The 22,743-nt window shown below is 35.4% G+C and overlaps 1 protein-coding gene across 3 annotated transcripts in view; it reads right to left on the minus strand.

Annotated features, from left to right (window-relative positions):
• Positions 1-3,634: 3,634 nt before the first annotated feature.
• ZFC3H1 (zinc finger C3H1-type containing) overlaps positions 3,635-22,743 on the minus strand; it is a 53,643-nt gene continuing 34,534 nt past the window's right edge. For all 3 annotated transcript variants that reach the window (XM_008004033.3, XM_073020949.1, XM_073020950.1), the window contains 15 exons: positions 21,758-21,941; positions 20,267-20,453; positions 18,096-18,284; positions 17,301-17,538; positions 14,146-14,251; positions 13,861-14,059; positions 13,238-13,332; positions 9,143-9,253; positions 8,773-8,877; positions 8,474-8,639; positions 7,282-7,382; positions 5,730-5,831; positions 5,010-5,049; positions 4,647-4,709; positions 3,635-4,517 (listed from right to left, as the gene is read on the minus strand). In XM_008004033.3, the coding sequence (XP_008002224.3) occupies positions 4,380-4,517; positions 4,647-4,709; positions 5,010-5,049; positions 5,730-5,831; positions 7,282-7,382; positions 8,474-8,639; positions 8,773-8,877; positions 9,143-9,253; positions 13,238-13,332; positions 13,861-14,059; positions 14,146-14,251; positions 17,301-17,538; positions 18,096-18,284; positions 20,267-20,453; positions 21,758-21,941 (2,024 nt within the window). In that variant the 3' untranslated portion in view covers positions 3,635-4,379. The remainder of the gene's footprint in view (positions 4,518-4,646; positions 4,710-5,009; positions 5,050-5,729; positions 5,832-7,281; positions 7,383-8,473; positions 8,640-8,772; positions 8,878-9,142; positions 9,254-13,237; positions 13,333-13,860; positions 14,060-14,145; positions 14,252-17,300; positions 17,539-18,095; positions 18,285-20,266; positions 20,454-21,757; positions 21,942-22,743) is intronic.

Here is a 22,743-nt window from a genome sequence, read left to right on the forward strand (position 1 = left end):
TGAGCCCACCACCACGCCCAGCTAATTTACATTTTTAGTAGAGACAGGGTGACGGGGTTTCACCATGTTAGCCAGGATGGTCTCTATGGTCTCTATCTCCTGACCCCGTGATCCGTCAACCTCGTGATCTGCCCGCCTCGGTCTCCCAAAGTGCTGGGATTACAGAAGTAAGCCACCACCCCCGGCCCACTTTGGGTAGTTCTATATAAACAGAAAAATAACCATGACTCTTAAAACGTAATGGCTCAACACCATAGGAAAGGTTTTAAAAAAAAGTAATGGAAAACCATGTAGACTGGAATTGAAATAGTGCTCTGCAAGTTGTAGATAATAAATGTTGCAAGTGACATTTTATTCGTGCATTACCCAAGAAGTTAGAGAGGGGGAAAAAGTAAAAGCTAGTAGCAGCAGCTGCAATTACAATCAGACTTTGGAAATCAATGCTGTTTAAACTGGGTCTTCTAATAGGATTACTCCTAGTCACTCATGCTCATGTGGGTTTTGAAGCACAGGGTGCCCCAAAGGCACTCTCTTCTGAACAGTTAGGCTGCTATGGAGTTTTACACATCTGTTACCATGTTTAATGAATTTTCAGTTGTGAATGAATTTGGAAAGTTAAAGCTTTTCAGAAAGTTTTTAAAAAATGCACAGGTTTCCAAATGTGCAGATAGAAGTGACACGATTTTTGAAATTATTATTGGTCTTAACTTTTCCTCCATTTTTCCCCTTAGCTCAGTGATTAACTTCCATTCAGGAAGCCTCTCCCAACTTCTAACTCAAGTTAGGATAGATACCCTTTGGAGATGCTTCCTTGGCATACGTTCCTCTTCTGTTACAACGTAAAAGGGGATCCCTTTACTCTTCTCTGTATTGAGAATGCCTAGCACAGAGCTCAAATGGATTCTGAAATGAAAAAATGCCTGATTCTCTTCATGAAGCTTCTGAAAAACATGTTGTGGGGTCCCTCTTTTGAAGGTCACCAAATGAGAAGTGGAGACAATCTCTATATCCATCTTACCATTTGTGGAAGACAGAGGCAAGTTTCCATTATCTACCTCAAAGATGTCAGAAAAAATTGAAAAATCTTTTCACATTTATCAAAATCTAAATCAGGTAGTACTGAAAAAGTAGTGAGGAAGGTTATGCGAATGATGGTGGAAGATGGGAATGAGGACAGGATGGAACAGCATGTCTTGAGGTAGCTGTTCACTGCCCCTCTCCCCAACAGTGAAACATGCAACTGAGGAACACCTGTAGAAAGGGGGCATTCTGGTGGCATATGGAATAAACTCCTCTACCCCCAAAAAAGACGAAAGAAAGAAAAAGCTCTTTTTCAGTTTGACTCTACCACCTATATTAAGAAGCATCATAGCTTGGAAAGATACAGTCCTAATTTTAAACAAAAAAGAAACAATATCAGAAATGTTCATCAGAAGCTTGCCTTTTCTTGACCAGCTCTTGTTCAAAATGTTCTGTATAATTACTGTTAATATGCACTGAAGGGCAATGACACACCTGCAGGCATAATCCTGAAACCTGAAAGGTCACTAAAATTGTATTTCCCCATTCTTCCCTCACATTAATGTTAACATACAGACATGAAAGCAGACTTGAGGAAATTAGGACTTATCTGTGAACACATGACAGCTTTAACCAAGAATATTGGCCCTGCTTTGTATTCTAGCCACATGTTCCTACCTTTTCAACAACCTTGAAAAATAAATATTTGAACTACAATCTTCAATAAAGTCCCTCTACATTTGTTGTCAGTCTTAATCACTTTTTTCTTGTCTGCTTAGTGCCTTTAGCTCTTAGATGTTGCACCTGGAGATTCTTGCTTACTTTATGATGTAGGTTTATACACCCTTTAATTGAAAGCAAACCGCCTTAGATAATCGAGTGAAAAACAATGTTACAAGGTCCACTTTCCGTTAAAAGGCAAATAGAAATATTAGGCTGTTCTCTAAAATGAACAAAAACACATAAAAATACATCACAATCTACCACTCCATTTCCTTTATCAGAGATAAAATCCCACAGCCTAAAAAGGCCTCTTTTGTTAGCATGTTTTGTCCCCCAGCAGGGGTGGCAGATACAAGGGACTGCAGTTCTCAATGCCTAGTCTTTTCTCTGTCCAAAAAAAAGACTTTAGTCACACAGTATGTTAAATATTTTTATACTCATGTTTCTGCAATAACCATAACAACTTTAACCCAAATTTGCTTAATACTTTAATTATCATGTACTGAAAGCACTTCATTTAAAAAAAAAAAAAAAAAAGTAAAACTGATAACGGAAGGATGACAAGAACATATACCTCACCCTTAAGCAGTGTGTGTGATTTTTTTTTTTAATGTGAAGGTTAAAGTGAGTTTATAAACTGACAGGAAGAAAAGATGATACGAGAATTTATCTTTAAGGCAGTATCATTTGTATAAGATACCTTTAAATAGCAATATGACAATGGATCAAAGAGGAAACAGGGCCTATTCCTACATGACTGTGCAGAACATGTGAATGGCCATCCCTAGAGTTGTCAGTGTACAGCCTCCATGGATGGACCCTGTGACTGCATGCACTGAGTGGAGTTCTACATACACCAATGCAAAAAACTCATTAAAAAAAAAAAGAGACAGATAAAACAGTTACTGTTGATGGAACTGTTAATGCAACAAAAGTTCAAGCTTAGCACTGTCTCCTAAAAACTACTGAGACATTTCAGTTAACATTAAAAACTGTTACACTATGGAGGCACACACTGGAAATATTTTACTAAGCACCTAACAACTGTTTTCAAAAAATCAGAGCAGGAAAAGCTTTCAAAGTTATATAAAGTTAAATGCATACAGTGAGTAGATAGATATCTATTCCTCCAGGATTACTATTTTCCACCCACATTTTTTTGGTTTTAGGGAAAAACCAGCAAGCCTCCAGCTTTCTTTTTGATTAAATGAAAGACACTAGACAAATGGATTCCATTCTTGACCCCATCAAACAGCACTTACTAGCCAAATCGCCCTGTCTGGTAAAACATGGTTCTATTTTTAGTGAGCATTATAAAATGTAAACATGTACAAGTTTGCCTGGTATTTCATGGGGTTGCTGCTCTGCCTCTAACAGTTCAAGTGCAAGTTGTTAAGACCAGATTTGTGGTGGTGTGTGTCATTAACATTTTTCTTGCCAAGGTTAAAACAACCAAATATAAACTGAAAACAAAATAAAAAGCAAGGTCTCCTCTGCATTCAATCACACTGATATTCAACATAAGATGGCACGTCACTAGGCAAATCATTCAAACTACAGTTGGGAGGCACCTTCTAAACACTGTGAATTTGAGAACAAGGAATTTAATGGTAGTGCAAACCTCTCTGTTCACTGTCCTCGCAACAGTATCCATCTTCTCATGAATTAAGAATCGTTAAATTTTTTTTTTTAATGAGAAAGCAGTTTCAAGATAAAAAAGTATTGCTATAAGTTATGGTAAATATCTTTATCTCCGACTTCGACCCTTTCCCACCAGTGTGAAAAGTGAATAAAGACAGCAAGAGTTTTTAGAAAGTTAACTTATATTAAAAAAGTATATAAACAATTTTAATACTACAAAGTAGTATTTCAATACAAAGCAGTTCAAATATTAACTGTTCTTTAAACTGTTAAACTTTATTATAAATTAAAATTTCTTTACAAAAAAATTGCACATAATATTTGACCACTCTTAGGTTCTGATGCACTGGCATTTGCAATAGTTTCTTTAATCTTCAAGTTAAACAGTCTCGGCAAGGAGTCCAGAACGTAGAAAGGGCAATAAACAACCCTGAAAGAGCATTCAAGTGCAACTAGCAGACTTGTGGCCATGGCAGTTACACTTTCCTTAAGATGGACTGCTATAGTTTTAAATCCTGAAATGAAGAATCTCAAAAAAAATTTAAAAAGGAAAAACTAAAAGGGACTGCCTGCTTTTTTACTGTAAACACAGCCCTGGATATTAAATCCCAAACAGGAATCTCTCAGGCATCAGAGAGTGTCAAGTGAATCAGGAATAACACAAAATAAAGGAATGGGGGAGAAAATAAAAAACAAAAACAAGGCAAAATTAAAATAAATGTCAGTCACTTTGAGAACTATACTTACGTATATGATGTTATGAGAATCTGGCAGGGCCTAGAAGCAGGCCAAACAGGAAGTTCATTTATCCAACCGAAGAGGATCATGTTCATTGCTTCCGGTTTTGAGGACAGGATATTGTAGGGAACTTGATATGATCAATAATGCTTGTCTGCCTTACACAGACCTTAGCCAGGGATCAGCCTAATCTTGAAGAATCATTCAAATAATTTTGGCAATTATTATAAGGACTTAGAACTGACTGCACCCAGTGTTCAGTGATTCTTGCTTTCTGTTTTGTTACTGTTTAAATTTAAGAGCTCATTTAGGCTGACTCCAATCTCTTGGCACTTGGAAACTAGTTTTCTCAGGTTATCAGTTTTACCTCCTTCTGATGCTTCAAACAAGAGTTGCTGTAAAAGACAGGGAAGCATAGAAGTAAGACTTAGCTAGAGTTTGAGCATTACCACATCAATGGATATGGCACATGCAGAAAATTTACAGGAAAACATCAAGATAAAATAAAAGATAAAAAGCATTACATCTTTCCACAGTGATGCACAAAGAGGTAACTTCTGTAAGGCTCTCTGATATAAACGGTGGACCTGTAAGATAGATATACACACAATTCCATCAGAAAACATAATGAAAAACACCTTCATAATTCTATCTGTTTAAAGAATGGTAATTCACAGTAACATCTGAGACAAAATGGTTATGCTGAGTTTTGGAGTTTCCAAATATTTGGTGCTCTTAAAATGTTAACTACTTTTGTTTCCCCACCTGGTTCTGAGTGTGCATGAAATGTTAACTTCTGTGCTTTAATTCTTTTAAATTGAGAAGTCAACAAAAGGCACAGAAAAACTTTTTAAAAGTGACCCATCTGATATTCAACCATGGCTTACCTCTCTTTGTCCCTTTAGAACAATCTCAGCAGCAATGGCTCTAAGGAAAAAAAAAAAAAAAAGGAATACAGAAAAAGGAAAAGAAAAATTTATATATCTTTGAACAAAATGAAACACCACCACTGGCAGAATACTGACTGTGGGAATCTGAGTACAAAACTTCCTGAAAGTTAACAGGCTAAACTTCCAAGGAGGAAAACCTATAGTGAAAAGAAAAATTCAACAATTTTTATCAACTTTACAAGAAAAAAGCAGACCAGTGTTTTGAACATAAATAACGTTCACGGGAGGAAAACAAAAACAAAAACAAAAACAAAACACCTCATAATTACTAGTCAAAAATACCTAGCACTAACACCTTTAAAAGAAAGAAGAAATCAGACTGTACCAGGGTAGACACACCACATTTCAAAAGAGGCGGTCTTAAAATGACTGTAGCAGATCTGTTTAATAACAGTACTGTTACTTAAATGTTCTCCTTCAAAGAAAATTAAAAGTCTACGCTTTTTGCTTTTAGAGGCAATTCTTAATGAGTACTCACTCTCATTAAACCTCAGTAAATGCTAAAAACAAATCTAAATTAAGAATAGCAATCTGTCCACGAAAAAAAGAAAAAAAAATACATATATATATAGATGTCATTTCAGATTTACCTGTCTGGAGCAAACCTTATAAATAAAAGCAATAGCTATAAAAACATGTACATGATTGTTGCATTACATTTTCCAGGTGGCCAGGCATGTTGGGATATTATATGTAAACATCTTGGCTTGAAGTTTCAGAATCTGAACATTGCTTTCTTCCCATTCATGTTGAAGTAACCTGTAAAGTACATTCAGGAAAATGAACAAAGCATTGCGGTCTAGGGAACCCCAAATGTGCTCTATGAGCACAATGATTAAGTATAAATCTTGATTAGTTAAATTCCATAAAGGCTACCCAGCAAATATTTCAGAATGTCTCTTACAAAAATTACCCTGGGACAGGAATGTGCAAACTATGAAGAGGTCAAGTCAAGATCTATGCTCATCTTACCAAACTACACTAAGGTGCATGTATTTCTATAGGACATAAAAGCATTTCCTCCAAATAAGAGTCCCTATTTCCCATCCCAATTTTTTTTTTTAAACTAATGGCTTGATATTAATGCAATTTCCTGGTATTTTTCTTTCTTAGAGTATGATCAATCTTAAATATTTCTTGAACTAAAATGCATGTATAGTAACCATTAAAGTTCTCTATTCTCCTGGAAAAAAAGAACAGGGACGACCAGAGGAAATAAGTGTCAAAACACAGAGGTAGGGATTTACCAACAAAATAAACAAGTAAACTACCTACATTCTAAAATGCCTATCACAATAGAAAATTATGTCAAAATATGACCACATTTTCTATTTCACATTTTATCAAAGGTGTTTCATAATTAACATTTCTGTAATGAGCTTCTACAGACTGGCAGGCTTGCTAAGAAAATTGTAAAATACTACCATTATCTTTGTCTCAACTGTAGTTTTTAAACTTTTATATGATTTTCCCCACATACATGCTAAATGAAATGTAAATCCTTTAAAACATAAGGGAACATTTTATAAATATTTTAGGCATCTTATGATCCATAAAACGATAAGATACAACTGATGCAGTGGGAATGACTGTACAAGTGGAGGCCAATGCATTAGCGTGCAGGGTACCTTTTTGAATTAAAAAGCATAATTCTTGTGGATGAAAGTGGGTTTGCTGTATCAGAGCAGAGAAAGTACAAAGAAAGGCTGAGAAATCTCGTTCTGACTGAATATATGAAATCCCTAATCAGTGCTTCAAAAATGTGGTGTGAGGGCTCAAGGTCAGGAATCTACATTTTAAATGAGCATCCCAGGAGATTCTAATGTTTGCCAATATTTGAAAGCAACTGACCTAGGTGAAAATATGAAAGCCTCTTAAATAATATTCCCTTGCCATGGAAAACAAGCTTACTGCTTATAATGCACATGCTAAGGACAGATGGTGTGTGTTTAGGGAACACAGTTGAACTTTACTTGAATGGAATTATTTGCCCCCTTGTAACTTGAAGTTTTCTGAAGCGACCAGAATTTTTACACTGACTTTTGAACGAATAGCTAAATATTGGCTTAACAACTCTGAAATTAAGTAGTATATATTCATGAGGACATAATGGAACAACAGACTATTTTTATCAAGTTTTCAAGAATAATTTTATATGAAGAGCCTATTCCATTAGGCAGAGAACCAAAAGAATGTTACTTTTTCTTACCTCAATGCAAGTCCAGAATTAGCTGGCATAATTGAACAAAACCGTTCCAAGGTTTTGGAATGCTGGGTCTTTGGAACACAGCTCAAATAAAAGAAAATAACCTGTAAAGGTTGAGGGGGGCGAAAAATGAATGCAACCAAAATGTGAAATCCAATTACCTATGTGTTTTAACACGAAAACCAAAATGGTCTTTAAGATATGAATGTATAAATTATAGTAATGTATGATGTTGTGAGTTACAGTTCCTACCATTAATTTTATTAGTGACTTTCCAAATACGAATTAGGAAATATGGTCTAGTGATGAGAACCATGGGCAGAACACTGACAAGAAGCCAGGAGTCCGGGTTTTCATTCCTGAGTCTACCTTTACTTGCTGTATAGCTCGGCAAGTCATAGGGCTAATAATACCTGCCACATCTTGCTCATGGAATGCCCGTGTGTAAATGACTTAATGTCCATAAAGTGGTTTGAGATCCTGGGATAAAGAATGGCATAGAAGTACAAGCATAATAATTGGTTATCCTGATTAGCAACAAAACTGCCCCACCAAAAATAAATAAATAAAACATATATATGTTTTAGTCTACAATAAGCTTTAGCAAGGAGCTTTTTAGCCTATAATGCGCTGAATAAAAGTAGTACCTGAAAAAAATTTTTTTAAAAAGGTAATCACAAAACTGTATCTTTAGATTCTACTTTTAGAATTATAAGCAGCACCTAATTTTAAACTTTCTTATGCCTTATGTATAGCTATATTTGCTTGACAAAATATTTACAAAAAGAGCAGCTACAACGTATAAGCCCATTCTTACTTATTTTGAAGCTACTAAATTTTTCATTCAGTAGAATTTTCAACTACTCAAGCAAAACATTACAGGTATTACAACAGAATCTTTGATTTGATGTGTTTTTTCATTAATATGTATTACACCTTAATATCCCTTCTATTTTGCTTCCAATGTTAAATTTTCATAACTGTAACATAATAATTAATGCACATTTTAATTGAGCCTCAAAGGGTTCTATTGCTAGACTCTAAATAGATAAGAAACATGGTCAAGAATAATAGTGAATGTTAAGAAAGTAGTCCTAGAAAAAGCTCTCTTGATATAAAACAGGAGTTTTGCTATCATTTTTAAAGTCTCTTTGTTTTATACAAACATCTAAAGAAAAAAGTTTTGAGTTCTTACCCTATTATGAAATTCATAGTTGGACCAGTAATCAGCACTGCTAAAAGGAATGGGGTATCGGGCAGGGACTGTAACCAAACATCTATTCACTAAATCAGTAAAAAATTTGAATTCTTGAACTTTGTTTCTGGATCCAGCAGCTCTATTATTCGCAAAGACAAGATAACTGCCAAAAGAAAAATATTGCAATTTAGAATAACTAAGCCAGTAGTTCTCTCACCAAGAAAGCTGGTCACCCCTTTCCCAACCATACCCCTTTATGCCCAAATCCCATTCTTATCAAGAAAAATTAAACTTACTCCATCCATATCTTCTGTACTATATCACACCTCATGGCCACCCCTAATGCTGCCTCATATGCCTCCACTGTCTCTTTAATACTTGATTGAAGAGGATGACAAAGGCTGTTTAAAAAATGAAGGAAAACATGTCTATCATTCAATTCTATCAGGTGAAGGAATGACAAAGGATTTTAAACATTACAGATGTTATTACAATAGAATCCTTCTTTTGACCTTTCTTCTCCAGTATATAGTAAACCTTAGCATCTCTTCAATTGTGCTTCAATGACTTTAACATCAAGTTAATTATAACAAACACAGTGTAATTCAATAATAAACAGCAAATGCAGGCCTAGTATGCAATATCTCTCCACAGTGGATGTCTCACCAGTAAATCAGCCACAAATAAGGAACTTGGTGGTTAAACATATCATCCTCAAAATTCCCTTTACATAAACGAGATGGAATGTCAATTGGTCCTGGAATATTTAAAAGATACCTGAAAAAAAACCAAGTATTGTTTTAAATTACACCTATACACACATGAATTACACACATTATTTTTTAAAATCGTTAGTTTCACTTAAATTTCATTTAAATATTTTTTAGAAAGCAACGAGACTTTCTTTTCATATGCATACCATACCTCTTTGGTCACATCTCTAGGATTACACGTTACTCACAATGTTTTTTTTGTTTGTTTGTTTTTGAGACGAGTCTCGCTCTGTCGCCCAGGCTGGAGTGCAGTGGCATAATCTCGGCTCATTGCAGCCTCCACTTCCCAGGTTCAAGTGATTCTCATGTCTTAGCTTCCCGAGTAGCTGGGACTACAGGCATGTACCACCACGCCTAGCTAATTTTTGTATTTGTAATAGAGACAGTGTTTCGCCATGTTGGCCAGGCTGGTCTTGAACTCCAGGCTTCAAGTAATTCACATGCCTCAACCTCCCAAAGTGCTGGGATTATAGGCATGAGCCGCTGTGCCTGGCCACAATTTTATTATTTTATACCTATATGAAAAACTCTCCTCCTAAAATGAATTTTTTATTCTATCCCCAAGATTAAACAAAACCCCATAATGCTCTAATTAAACCTAGTTTAAAAAGAACAAATGAGTCTACCAAGTATCTGAAATTTTCCAATGAAATCTGTACTTTCTTGTTAAAAAAAGATTTACAAGGCCTGGGGCTGTGGCTCACACCCGTAATCCCAGCACTTAGGGAGGCCAAGGTAGGTGGATCATTTAAGGTCAGGAGTTCAAGATCAGCCTGGCTAACAACTTGGGTGAAACCCCAAGATCTCTACAAAAAATACAAAAATTAGCCAGGCGTGGTGGTGCATGCCTGTAGTCCCAGCTACTCCCGGGCTGAGGTGGGAGAATAGCTTGAACTCAGGAGGCAGAGATTGCAGTAAGCTGAGATCACAACACTGTGCTCCAGCCCATGTTAAAGAGTGAGACCCTTTCTTAAAAAAAAAAAAAGGATTTACTAAACCTTATGTCTGAAAGTAATCTCTCTCACATACAGCCATACACACATATAACCCATTTAAGTTTAATTTTAGACATGATATCAAAGTGTATTCTATAACACATTAGCCCATAAGGTACCTGTCAAAAGAGATCTATGATCAAATAAGTTTGGGAAATATTACAAATTATAGCCCCTTCTTGAAAAACCACAATACTTACTAGGATTGTAAGTCGATCCCAGTAACTCTAAAAAGTCAATCAGTAAAGAATTCTACTGGACTAAGTCCACTTTCCCTCCAATGTATTTTAATCTGTGTGTAAGACACCACCATCCTTAAGAACAACGTTTTTAAAGGAAATACATTGATCACAAAAATGACAATCTAGTATAACTATTTGTCTTAAATTTTTAAATAATTGCAAGGGGACAAGTCTTAATGAATTAGACAGGCTGCATCAGGGGCAAACATAAGAAAGACAAGAAATAGAACATCTAGAAGTCAGGTTATCATCCTGACTTTGCCAAGACAAGCTACATTACCATGAGTTAATCCCTTAACATCCTCACTGAAAACTGAGATGGTCAGAAGAGATAACTTCAAATCTAATCTACTTAAGACTATAATCCCTAGTTTAACTTTAGTAAAGTAAATGATATCCCCAAATTAATTTTTCTAGCTATCTACTTAATCTTCAAATTGACTTGAAACACATGAAAATTACCTATCTAGTTCCTTCTGCCTGCCATCTTTATACTAAATGTCACATAGAGAGTTGATTCAACTCCAGGTAAAAATTACAATGCTAAGTATTTTGCTTAACAATTTCTACTCATGAAATTTTAAAAGTATTTTGAACCAATTAAGAGCAGATTTCTCCTATTAATAAACACTGACAATTTATAAATTTTAAAAACTTGTATCAATATACAGTAAGTATGGCAAGGCCAAAAATTATCTCATCTATCGTCATTCTCCTAATAGCTGATGAAAAAGACTTTCTAAATTAACAGAAATGCACAATCTTTGTGTAAACAAGGGTTTCATTGTTGTCTAAATAAGCTATAAACAGAATACCTTTTTCTCTTAATTCTCAGTGAATTATGACTATTTCCACAAAATAATAAAGATGACTTAGTAATGAGAATATATTTGGAGACAACTCATTTTCAAATTTTTATTGATGCTTATTTATTCTGCCTTATTAAGCTGGCATCAAGAAGATCTGAAAATCTTCGATTAGTTACCAAGGCAGAAATTGGTAGCATTTTCTTTTAAACTAAACCAATTATCTCCGTGCCCAAGGGAAGACCAGAATCAGCAATCTCTAAAGAGCTTGGTTCAGCCTTGAATTAGTCCTTTGCCTGAGCTTGAGATGTTAAAGCAAACCAATTTAAACGAGGAAGAAATTGAGTATGGAGAAGCTGAAAAATCTCTAAACTCCTTATAGAAGTTTAATTATTTTCTATTAATTTGCATTTAGAATTATTTCATTTGTAATTATTTGTAAATATTAATATAGATGTAACAGAGCAGAAAGAAGGGTCCTTTGGGAAGGGCACTAAAATTGCAATGGCAATAAATTGCTACCATAAGAGGACATATATAAAGACTCAAGTCTGGAAGGGAATAGTGTTCCCAAATCTCAAATAAAACTGCCATGTTCACAAAAAGTTCTAGGGTGGGCCGGGCACAGTGGCTCACAACTGTAATTCTAGCACTTTGGGAGGCTAAGGCAGTCTGAGCTCAGGAGTTCAAGACCATCCTGGGTAACACAGTGAAACCTGTCTCTACTAAAATACAAAAAATTAGCCAGGTGTGGGGGGTGTGCGCCTGTAATCCCAGCTACTCTGGAGGCTGAGACAGGAGAATTGCTTGAACCTGGGAGACGGAGGGTTGCAATGAGGTGAGATTGCACCACAGCACTCCAGCCTGGGAGACAGAGCGAGATTCCATTTCTTAAAGTAAAATTAAAACAACAACAACAACAACAACAACAAAAACAAGGTCTAGGTTGAACAGATCACTTACTTAAAAAAATTTGGGCTTTAAGATTCTATTTTCACTCATCTGTATTTTCTACAATAAATTTTTTTGAGAGATATTCAGCTTAGGTCTTTCTTCTCTCAGTTCTTCCTAATACAAAATAGAGTATGTCGTGATAAAATATTTTCCTTTTGATGCTGCTTTAACTTAGGATCAGCAAACCATGCCTATTTTTGTAAACAGCTGTACTGGAACACAGTCATAACCATTCATTTACATTTCATCTATGGCTGGTTTCTCAATAAAGCAATATAATAGTAGAGTAGTGGTAATAGACTACATGGCTACATAGCCTGCTAACCTAAAATATTTACTTTCTGGCTCTTAAGAAAAAAGTTTGCTAACCCCATAAAGAGATGAGGAGGACAAAGGAAAGATAATTTTAAGAGGCTCCCCCCTAAAAAATCATTATTCAAAACCTGCCATGACCTCTTATTGTTGGAATAGGAACTCTCAGGAAAGACAGTAAGTACAGCGCTATATGAGCTATTAAGAAATTAATGGTTGAGAAAAGGATCCTCTGAAACTTCTTACTCCATGACATATCAAGGGCTAGAGTAGTTCTCTTCAGAATTAAAAAAAGAAAAAGGCATATTATTTATATTCACTTTGATAAACAATCAAATAAATGAAAATATATTTTGTAAAAAATCACTGAGATTGCCTTGGGATAACTAAGTGCTATAATATTCAGTACTAAAATTAACAACAATAACAATAAAGTAAAAGAATGAGTTACTATGGTTATAATATATGCCTTACTTTGTATAGTGTGTTTAATCCAAAGAATGTTAAAGAATTTTCCATCTTGCCTCCATTTTTATTGTTCTATTTATTCTGTTTCGAGTATTCTGTTAAGTACTAAAAAGTCAGTCTAAAAGGTAATCATTTAAGAAAAAAACTGTAATCTTTCTACTGAACTGTGCTCTCTCTCATTCCTCTACAAACTAAGAATTCTACAACTTACCGAAACAGATCCAAGTTATTATACTTCTCAAACCCCGGTTTAAAGAAGGATGCAATAAATTTCCGCAAAAATGGAAGAAGATTATCGCCTCGATTCTATTTTAAAAAGAGGGAGGGGGATATATATCAGGCTTACAATGTTTAATTAAAATGTCACAAGGGAGAAAAAAAGCCTTAAAAAAGTACTCATTAGATTAAGTTTCTTGGGTGGGTAAGGGGCGGAGGGGATGAGTTTGAGACATACTCAGAAAACTGTTATTATATTTTACTCTCTGAATTAAGTTCCACTAACGATTAAACAGCTTAACCTCTAACACTACCATAGGTTCACATTTCATCCACCAATTATGCACTAGTCATCTAGCACTGTGGTAGGCGTTGGGCTGCAAATATGAGTAAACATGTTCCTTGCCTTCAAGAAGTTTAGTATAGCATATATTAAAGTAGCTAGGAATAAAATTACAAAGCACTGTAATAAGTGTTAAGGTAGAACTATGGCAGAGAGAGAAGGAACACTTAACACAACTTGCAAAGGGTAAAAGGACCAGGAAACACTTCCTGGTGCTGACAGGGAAATTTGAAATATAAAAGCATCATATTTAAGAATTATACATTATTTTTTACCTGTAAGATGAAGAATTTGCACATATGATAAAAAACCTCTGCATTCTGAGGATTTTTTTCAAATGCAGTAAGCCACAATGCTCTGGCTTTGTCATGCTGATTTGTTTTCAAATATAATGCAACGAGGGCTTCCAGCAACTGGCAGTTAATGGGACATGATTCCAGTAAAGATTTACAAAGCTCCATTGCAGCCTCATACCTTAACAAAAACAAAAACAAAAAGGTTAAAAACATGAAAAGATCACTTTTTAATACAAGGTGAGCTGCTTGGCAATTAAGTTGTACCTCTCCAGGAGTTGGTGCAGAGCAATCATGTTTGTGTAAAGTGGAAGGCAGGTCTCTATTCTTTCCTCAACAGTAAGGCTCTCATCTGTGCAAGCTTTCACCGCATCTACCCAAAAACATCACAACATGAATCATGTCAATCATAAAAATGAAATATTTGACTGTGTTACTTCAACTCCTAGAGACCAATGGGAAAAGATGACCCCTCCCTTTGATTACCCATCCATCATCTTATTCACCTTTACTGAGCTTCTGGCTTTTACTCAAAGGAAGTTATTCAAGCAATCTCCAAAATCCTAAAATTCAATTCCTTCAACTTTTCCTCAACTTTCCTGGTAAGAATAAAGTCATCCCATATGAGCTTTTGCATCTATCAGTGTTTTCATTTAAACAAGTATCTCTGTTATCCTAAATGCTTTAAAACCCATCTCAAAAAAAAAAATTATAGAATAAATTATCTTTTCATCTTTCCCTGACAACTGCAAAGGAAGTCTTGCCCTGCTGCCCCACAGCCATTTGAATGTCTCGCCAAACTAGATCCTTTCCTTACTCCATCAAAACACACTTTTCCCCTTGTAAAGAGTTTTTCTTGATCTTGTTGCTACTTACTAAATGGTACAATGTTTTACTTTGCACAGCTGTGGCCATTTCCTCCTTATCCAATGGTACCACAACTTCCCAGATCCATGGAGTTTAAAAGTGAATGCAATCACTTTGAAACTACACTCTTGAAGTTCACTTATAAGGACTCATATCTAACCAAACATAAAAGTTCACCTCTACCTTCATTTTATTTAACATTTGACAATGTTCTTCCTCTTCTTCTTAATTTCTTCTTGCCTCTGCTTCCAAGAGATTGTTTACATTTCCTCTTATTCCCATTTTAATGACTCCACTGTCCCTTTTACTCCTTACTGTTATGCTCTTAAATCTCATTTCCTCAGAGAAAATATCCCATAGCCTCAACTACTGCATAATTTACTTCAAAAGCACATTATAAAAACTGTAAAGCATTCTATAACACAGTAACTTCTATGTGAATAACACTCAAATCCACTTATGTATTGATAATTGTCCAAGTAAGGTCCACTTCCTTTTTTTTGGAAACGGAGTCTTGCTCTGTTGCCCAGGCTGGAGTGCAGTGGCACGATCTCAGCTCACTGCAACCTCTCTGCCTCCTGGGTTCAGGCAATTATCCTGCCTCAGCCTCCCGAGTAGTTGGGATTACAGGCACACACACCACCATGCCCGACTAATTTTTGTATTTTTAGTAGAGATGGGGTTTCACCGTGTTGGCCAGGCTGGTCTCAAACTCCTGACCTCAGGTGATCCACCTGCCTCAGCAGATTATCAAGTGCTGGGATTACAGATGTGAGGCATCACGCACGGCCAAGGTCCACTTCCTTATTTCCTACCGCCAACAATCATTTCCACTTGAATGACCAATTACAATCACAAATACTACTCCTACCATCAAAATCAGTCTTCCCAACTTACCAGTTTTCTATTAATGACACTTTCCTTTTCCCAGTCTCAAAACTCTGAAATCTTTGATTACTCCTTCTCCTCTTCCCCGACATTTAATCTGCAACCCGCCCCTGCCTCCCCCTGCCTCCCCCCCATGTATTTCTATGTGATAACTTAAAACGTCTCTAATACCCTCCTTCCCAGGATACTTTTCTTGTACTTCAGTTACTGCCATCAGCTTCTGGTTGGTTTTCCTACCATTGGTGTAATTTCTCTTCAAGCACATTTTCTTTCTTAAAGAACCTCTACTACCGTCAAGTCTACCACATTTTCAAGGTTCTTGAAAATCAAGTATCATTCTACTTACCAGGCTTAATCACTACGATTGTCCAGCACAGAATTCTCAGTTTGGCAAGACCTATCCCTTTTCCCAATCACACTTCAAATCCATGTATAAATTCCCATCTACCTGTTGCTTTTTGTTTAACTCCCCTAACAGTAATGTCCTTTCTTTACTTTCCTTCCTTCACTGGGTATTTAACAAGCATTTAATAAGCACTTAATATTCTGCCACACATCCTTACAGGACCTTAGGAGTAAAACGATAAATAAGACAAGGGTCCACCCCCATCTCTGAGGAGACCCAATTTGTCATATTGATAGCCATGCTTCAACATCTAGCTCCAGGTCCCCATTCTTCTATGAAGACTTCCTTTATCATGCCAATCTATAATAATCTCTTCCCTTTGGGTTCATGGCCAGTATCAAATAATTCTATAAATCACAGATCCTAGTCTCGTTTTTTTTTGAGACTGAGTCTCACTCTGTTGTCCAAGATGGAGTACAATGGCGTGATCTCAGCTCACTGCAACCTTTGCCTCCTGGTTCAAGTAATTCTTGTGCTTCAGCCTCCTGAGTAGCTGGGAATACAGGCGTGCATCACCACGCCCAGCTAAATTTTGTATTTTTAGTAGAGATGGGGATTCACCATGTTGGCCAGGCTGGTCTCGAACTCCTGACCTCAGGTGATCTGCCCATGCCTCCTTGGCTGGGATTACAGGCATGAGCCACTGTGCCCGGCCCTAGTCTCTTTTATGTAGCCTACAGTTTAGACTATATACTAACACACAGTTATATGGCCTTATATGTTTAATAATTATGACAAATGTATACATTTTATCTTCTGACTAGGCTATATACTTCTTCTAGGAACAGGCTTTACATCTTGTAATGTGTTCCACAACAGGCCTACCATTTAATATAGAGAAGCAACCAACCTCACTGACTGATGGAGAAAATATTAATTGGCTGACAAGATACAAATCTTTAAACTTCCACCTTAATGGACTGCTAAAAAAAAAAAAAAAAAAGGTACCTAGTTCTCTGATTTAATCAATTCATCAAACTTACATAATTTATTTTCTTTACACATTTAACAGATACCATTTGCCACAATCAGAAACATAATGTAATATCATGCAGTTACTGGTTTTCAAAGATGCCAGTGACCATCTTCTCTGATTCAATACTTAATTTGCCTTATGAATCGTGAAACTAAAACTTGCAATACAGAGATATAAATTTGTTCCACTTAATTATGGAGAATCACAATAATGGGTAGTTAATGTTCTAAACACTGATGTTATAACATAACAGTTGATATTACAATTTATAAACTTTATACTTACCTTCAAAAACTGCTAACAACATGTCAGGATTAGTCTTTACATCTTGAACTGCTTGCCATGGCATTACAAATGATTCTGTGTTAACAATTCTTGAAGGATTATCATTAGATGGATCATAAAATTTTGAAGGGAGAATGTTGAATTCAATAAGATGTATGTAGGCCAACCATGCCAAACATCGATCACTTGTTTTAAGGTATTCAGCAACTATTCCATCATTAGCAGATTTCAATGCATTCTAGGAAAAATTTAAAATTTTTTGATAAAAAAATTATTTAGAGATGTCAATACCAGATAAACATAATTTTTACCATGCTAAAGTTTATGAAATAATAAAAAGGTCATATTTGTTGGTACATCTTAAGTGTCCTGATACTTAAAATCTAGTAAGACAAAGACAAAACAGTAAAAAGAAAAAAATTTTTTTAAGCCACACTCATATAGATTATTTTCATCAGACTGATTTTTTTCCCTTATGGCTTGAATCTTGAAGTTTATCTGTGGATACTTAACATAAAATACTTTCATTGAAACCTTATAAAAACTCTACTTATTAGTATCTTATAAAAACTCTACTTATTAGTATCTTATAAAAAAAGATACTACACCCATCAGGCAAATGAGGAAATCAAGTCATAGACTTACCCAATGTCACACGACTTAGCAGTAAGTGGAAAAACAAGGATTCAAATCCAAATCTTGTGCTTTCAACCATTAAATAATGCTATGGATAACAGTGTAGACCTTTTAAACTTTTTCTACAAAATGCAATTAAATCCTGTAACAAGTGCTTACCTGTAAAATTGCCAGTGCACTTTGGCATCTTCCAGTAAATATGTGCAGTTGAACTCTAAACAAAAGAGCCTCCAAAAGCTGAAAGGACAAAATACTGGATGTTTCCCGCTTGGCTGCTCCCATCAGAAACTCCAACATTCTCTCACATACATAATCCTTCTCTTCAAAGGTGCTTTCTAGGTGTAAAAACTGCCCAAAGGGCCTTTATATTATTAATCTTGCCTTACAGGAATAAACCAAAACTACAGACTTTTCACATTTCATTAAAAAACCATCTCATAGTAAATCTTCAACTTCTGCAAAAAGGACAATTGTAAAAATGTATAAATCCATCTTCTAGTACTACAACCTAGACTCCTCTTCTATCACGTATCAAAAAGTAGAATCGGATGAAAACTAAAACAATACAGATATACTCTTATAGTCATCACTGAAGCAATTTCATTTCTCTTTTCCCTGATTTAAAAGGTAAATTGCAGCAAGATCAGGATGAATATCCAAAGTTCACATTTATTATCACATACAATTTGTGTTGCTTAGGTGTGTGACTATATAAAAGTTTTGAGAATAGACTTATATTAGAAACGTGCTGGGCACAGTGGCTCACACCTGTAATCCCAGCACTTAGGGCGGCCAAGGTGGGTGGATCACGTGAGTTTGAGACCAGCCTGGCCAATATGGTGAAACCCCACCTGTACTAAAAATACAAAACTTAGCCAGGCTCAGTGGTGCATGCCTGTAGTCCCAGTTACTTTGGAGGCTGAGGCAGGAGGACCACTTCAACCTGGGAGGCGGAGGTTGCAGTGAGCCAACATCGCACCATTGCACTCCAGCCTGGGTGGCACAGCGAGACTCCGTTTCAAAAAAGATTTTTTAAAAAAGAAAGGAAATGCCTGACAAAACACATTAAAGACCAAACAACTTCAAAGAAAAATATTACAACTTTTGAATATTCCACACCTTATAAAATCTTGTAGTGATCAACAACATTCACTTTGGTACAATGCTCTAGGTTTCAAAAAAGAAAAAAAATAAAATCAAGCATCCTTTACTATCCAAATCTGTTCAGTACCTACGTTCAAAGAGTGAGAAATAGAGTAGGAAGTTTATTAAGGAGTATCATGTTATCTAAATCTATCAGGTTCACAACTTCAGTTGGTAAGTAAATGACAGATCTGACAGCAACAGATTTATTTAAAAATTTATCTGAAACTAATGGCTCCCAAGTTCAGGTGATAAAAGTTCAGGTGAATATTTATTTTATTTCTCAAGTGGATCAATTATAATTTTAAGTCTGGGTAAAAAACATCCCATTCTTGGCTGGGCATGGTGGCTCACATCTTTAGTCCCAGCACTTCGGGAGGCCCAGGCAGGAGGATTGCATGAGCCCAAGAGTTCAAGACCAGTCTGGGCAACAGAGCAAGAACCCATCTCTACAAAAAAATCTAAAAACTATCCAGGCATGGTAGCATGCACGTGTGGCCCCAGCTACTCCGGAGGCTGAGGTAGGAGAATCGCTTGGGTCCAGAAGGTAGAGGCTGCAGTAAGTCATGACTGCACTACTGCACTCAGCCTGGGTGACATAGTAAGACGCTGTCTCAAAAATTGACAGCCAAAAAAACCATCTCATTCTCTTGGAGAAAGAAGAGGAGGCCACTTTTTCTCAATCAAATGTTTTTAGCTTGGCAACTTTAGATATTAGTGTGAATTACAGATTGGGATTATTTCTATAAGCATGGAAACAAATAATAAAAAGACAAAAATGTTTCCTGGCAGTCATTATAATTTTATAGAGGCAATTTAAGATAAATTTAAAAGAAACAATTTTTTCAGGTGTTTTGCAAAAGCTACACTTAACTTTGCCCAAACTAAAACTGTGTAAATATAGGTAAGTGTGAAATTTTTAATAATTTTACATTTTTTCTTTACTAATAAAGTTAACAACAAAAAAAAATCACTGCTTCACTAAATATTTTCTTCTGCTTAGTCTAAATTCTGATCCAGAAGTGGCTTTGTGGTTACTAGAAACTGAAAGTAAGGTTATTATATCCATATTCAGATAAGGCATATGCTCTATTAAGCTACATATCAATATTTAAGATGATCCAAAGGATTACACACAAACGCGCGCACACACACACACGCACATGTACGTTATCTTTTCTACTCACAGTCCAAAAGCTTTGATAATCTGGAGCATATTCAACAGCTGTTTCACACATTTCCTGCACCTCGTCCTTGGTTCCTCTTTTTGAGAACAATCTGAGGTAATGGCACCAAATTTCTGGATTGTCTTTGTTATTTTCCAATGCTCGCGCCAGAACGTTTAAAGCAGAATCCAAGGATTCTGAGCACTCCCTGTATTTATAAAAGAAAAGCCGGGAGTGCTTTTTAGAACCTGCTTGAAAATTTAAACAGGGCTAATACAATGAATCAATTTTAAAATTCCATTTTTATTAGAATTTACCAAGAAGCCAGGATCACTTATGAAAAGGGGTATTAGATTAAGATTTTAAATCACGTGCCTGAAAGTTTCTGATTTTCCACAGACTCAACAATGTTTTAAGTGAACGTTCAGTAAGCATTTACCACAGACAAAAGTACAGTGTTATAAAACCACTAAGATTATCAACTTCAAATGTGCTTTATGTCTATATTCAGCAACACCTTTTATGATTTACACTGTTCAAGAATGGGAAAAGGTAAATGACTCTCTCTCAAGGCCAGCTACTGCAAGTACAAAATATCAAAGCTTTCAGTATAATAGTTCTTTTCAACGGTCAAGGGCTTGCTATCTCTTGGAGAAGATAATTCTTTCTCATGATCCTATTCATAAAATAATGTACGGTTCTTTTGGCCTTCACTCAGTAAATGAGTCAGAAAAGAAAACACTGTACTTATCCCATTAACATGGAAATGACACACAGGAAAGTTAAATAAGCAACACATCCAGGCATGTGTGGGTTTATTAGCACTCTGCAGCACTGCCTTATTTAAAAGCTTTTAAGATAGTCAAATATTTCAAAGAAATGTGTAAAAAAAAAAAAAAAAAAAAAAAAAACCCTTGAATTATTGTAACTATAAAGTTATAATTATGAAAAGACTATTCTTGGCTTATTTATACTACCAAGAAGTTAGAAGATGCCATTTGCAATACAAACTATTGGTTGTATAAGTTATTACTATTTACCTTATTTAAATACATATAATTTAATATGACACAGAGACAAAAAGAAAATTCACCATAATTTGGAGGTTCTCAGATAAGCTTTAAATATCCATTACAAATTAACAAAATTTAACCCGTTCCACCATTATTTTATCATAATTTTATTAAAAACCTATGACTACTATGATTTTTTTAAAAAACCAATCAGAATTTACTGTTTTAACTAATCCTACTTTGAAATAAGAGCCTACTGGAGTAAAAAACTTTAGTATAATTTATTACCCATACACTGAGCCATGCACACAAACTCAAGATCTAATCTTAAACTTGTCTAATAGCTTTTAAACAATAAAATGCTTTTGGCTTTGTCAAAAAACAAAGACTCCATTGATACTAGGAAAGAAACCTGACTGATTACCATAGGTTAAAAAAAACCTCAAACATAAAAATATAAATGTGCAACTGTTTACACAAAGATTTGAAGCTGACCTACCCCTCATTTTGATTCAAGTACTTGTACGCAAGCTTGAGCCAAAGTTGTACATGAGAAGGATTTTCAAGCACACTTGCTTCTAAATTAGCGATGTCATCAGTCTCATTTGTAAAGTATCTGACATCATCTGGAGTGACAACTGTATCCAGAGCTGGAACATTTATTTGGTTCTCTGGCTGGAAAGCTATTTAAAAAAAAAGTATTATTAGCTTCATATTTTCTTTAGTCCACAGATGCAAGAAAAAGAAAACAATTGTTCTCATCTTTAAAATCACTTAAAAACCTAAAGATTCTAATGATATGTACTAGCTCATAGCTTTAAGGTAGAGCTATGACATAATTTATCGCCCAAACCAGGAGCCTTCTGAGTGGAAAGAGGAGTTATTAAAAATTACACCAGAACAAAAGGAGTAATTAGGACTCTACTATTTTAAGGCTAAGTGACATTACCTTTTCAGTCGACTTATCAGTAACCATGATTCAACTGCTTTTTCATTATCATCAAATGAATTCACGTTTGTTAAATTGCAAATTATAATTAAAAGTCATACTTTATAAAGATTATTTTACTATATCTAAACTAGAAAAAAAGTGTTACATTAGTGTAAATAAGTATATAATAGTATTCATCTCTTGGATACTTGCTAATTCACAAATCATGCAAACTTGAAATTAGAAAGTAAAATGTGCCAAACATACAGGTACTCATTCATACATTATTCTGTTCATTAGTTCATCTATCATTGGTTCATTCTCATTTTTTGAGCCTTCTGCATGTCAGAAAACATATTCAAAGATGAAGTAAAATAGAACACCTGCCCTTAAAGAGGACACAGCCTGGGCAGTGGTTCTCAAATGGAAGCTACCTTCCCAGACAACTAATGTATGTTTGGAAATATCTGAAGCAGTCATAATTATTTACTATGCAGTACTGCTTGCATTTACTGGAGAGAAGCCATGAACACAAATATCCTGCAATTTCAGAG

This window comes from Chlorocebus sabaeus, chromosome 11 (genome assembly GCF_047675955.1).
Source record: "Chlorocebus sabaeus isolate Y175 chromosome 11, mChlSab1.0.hap1, whole genome shotgun sequence".
NCBI classification, from domain to species: domain Eukaryota; kingdom Metazoa; phylum Chordata; class Mammalia; order Primates; family Cercopithecidae; genus Chlorocebus; species Chlorocebus sabaeus.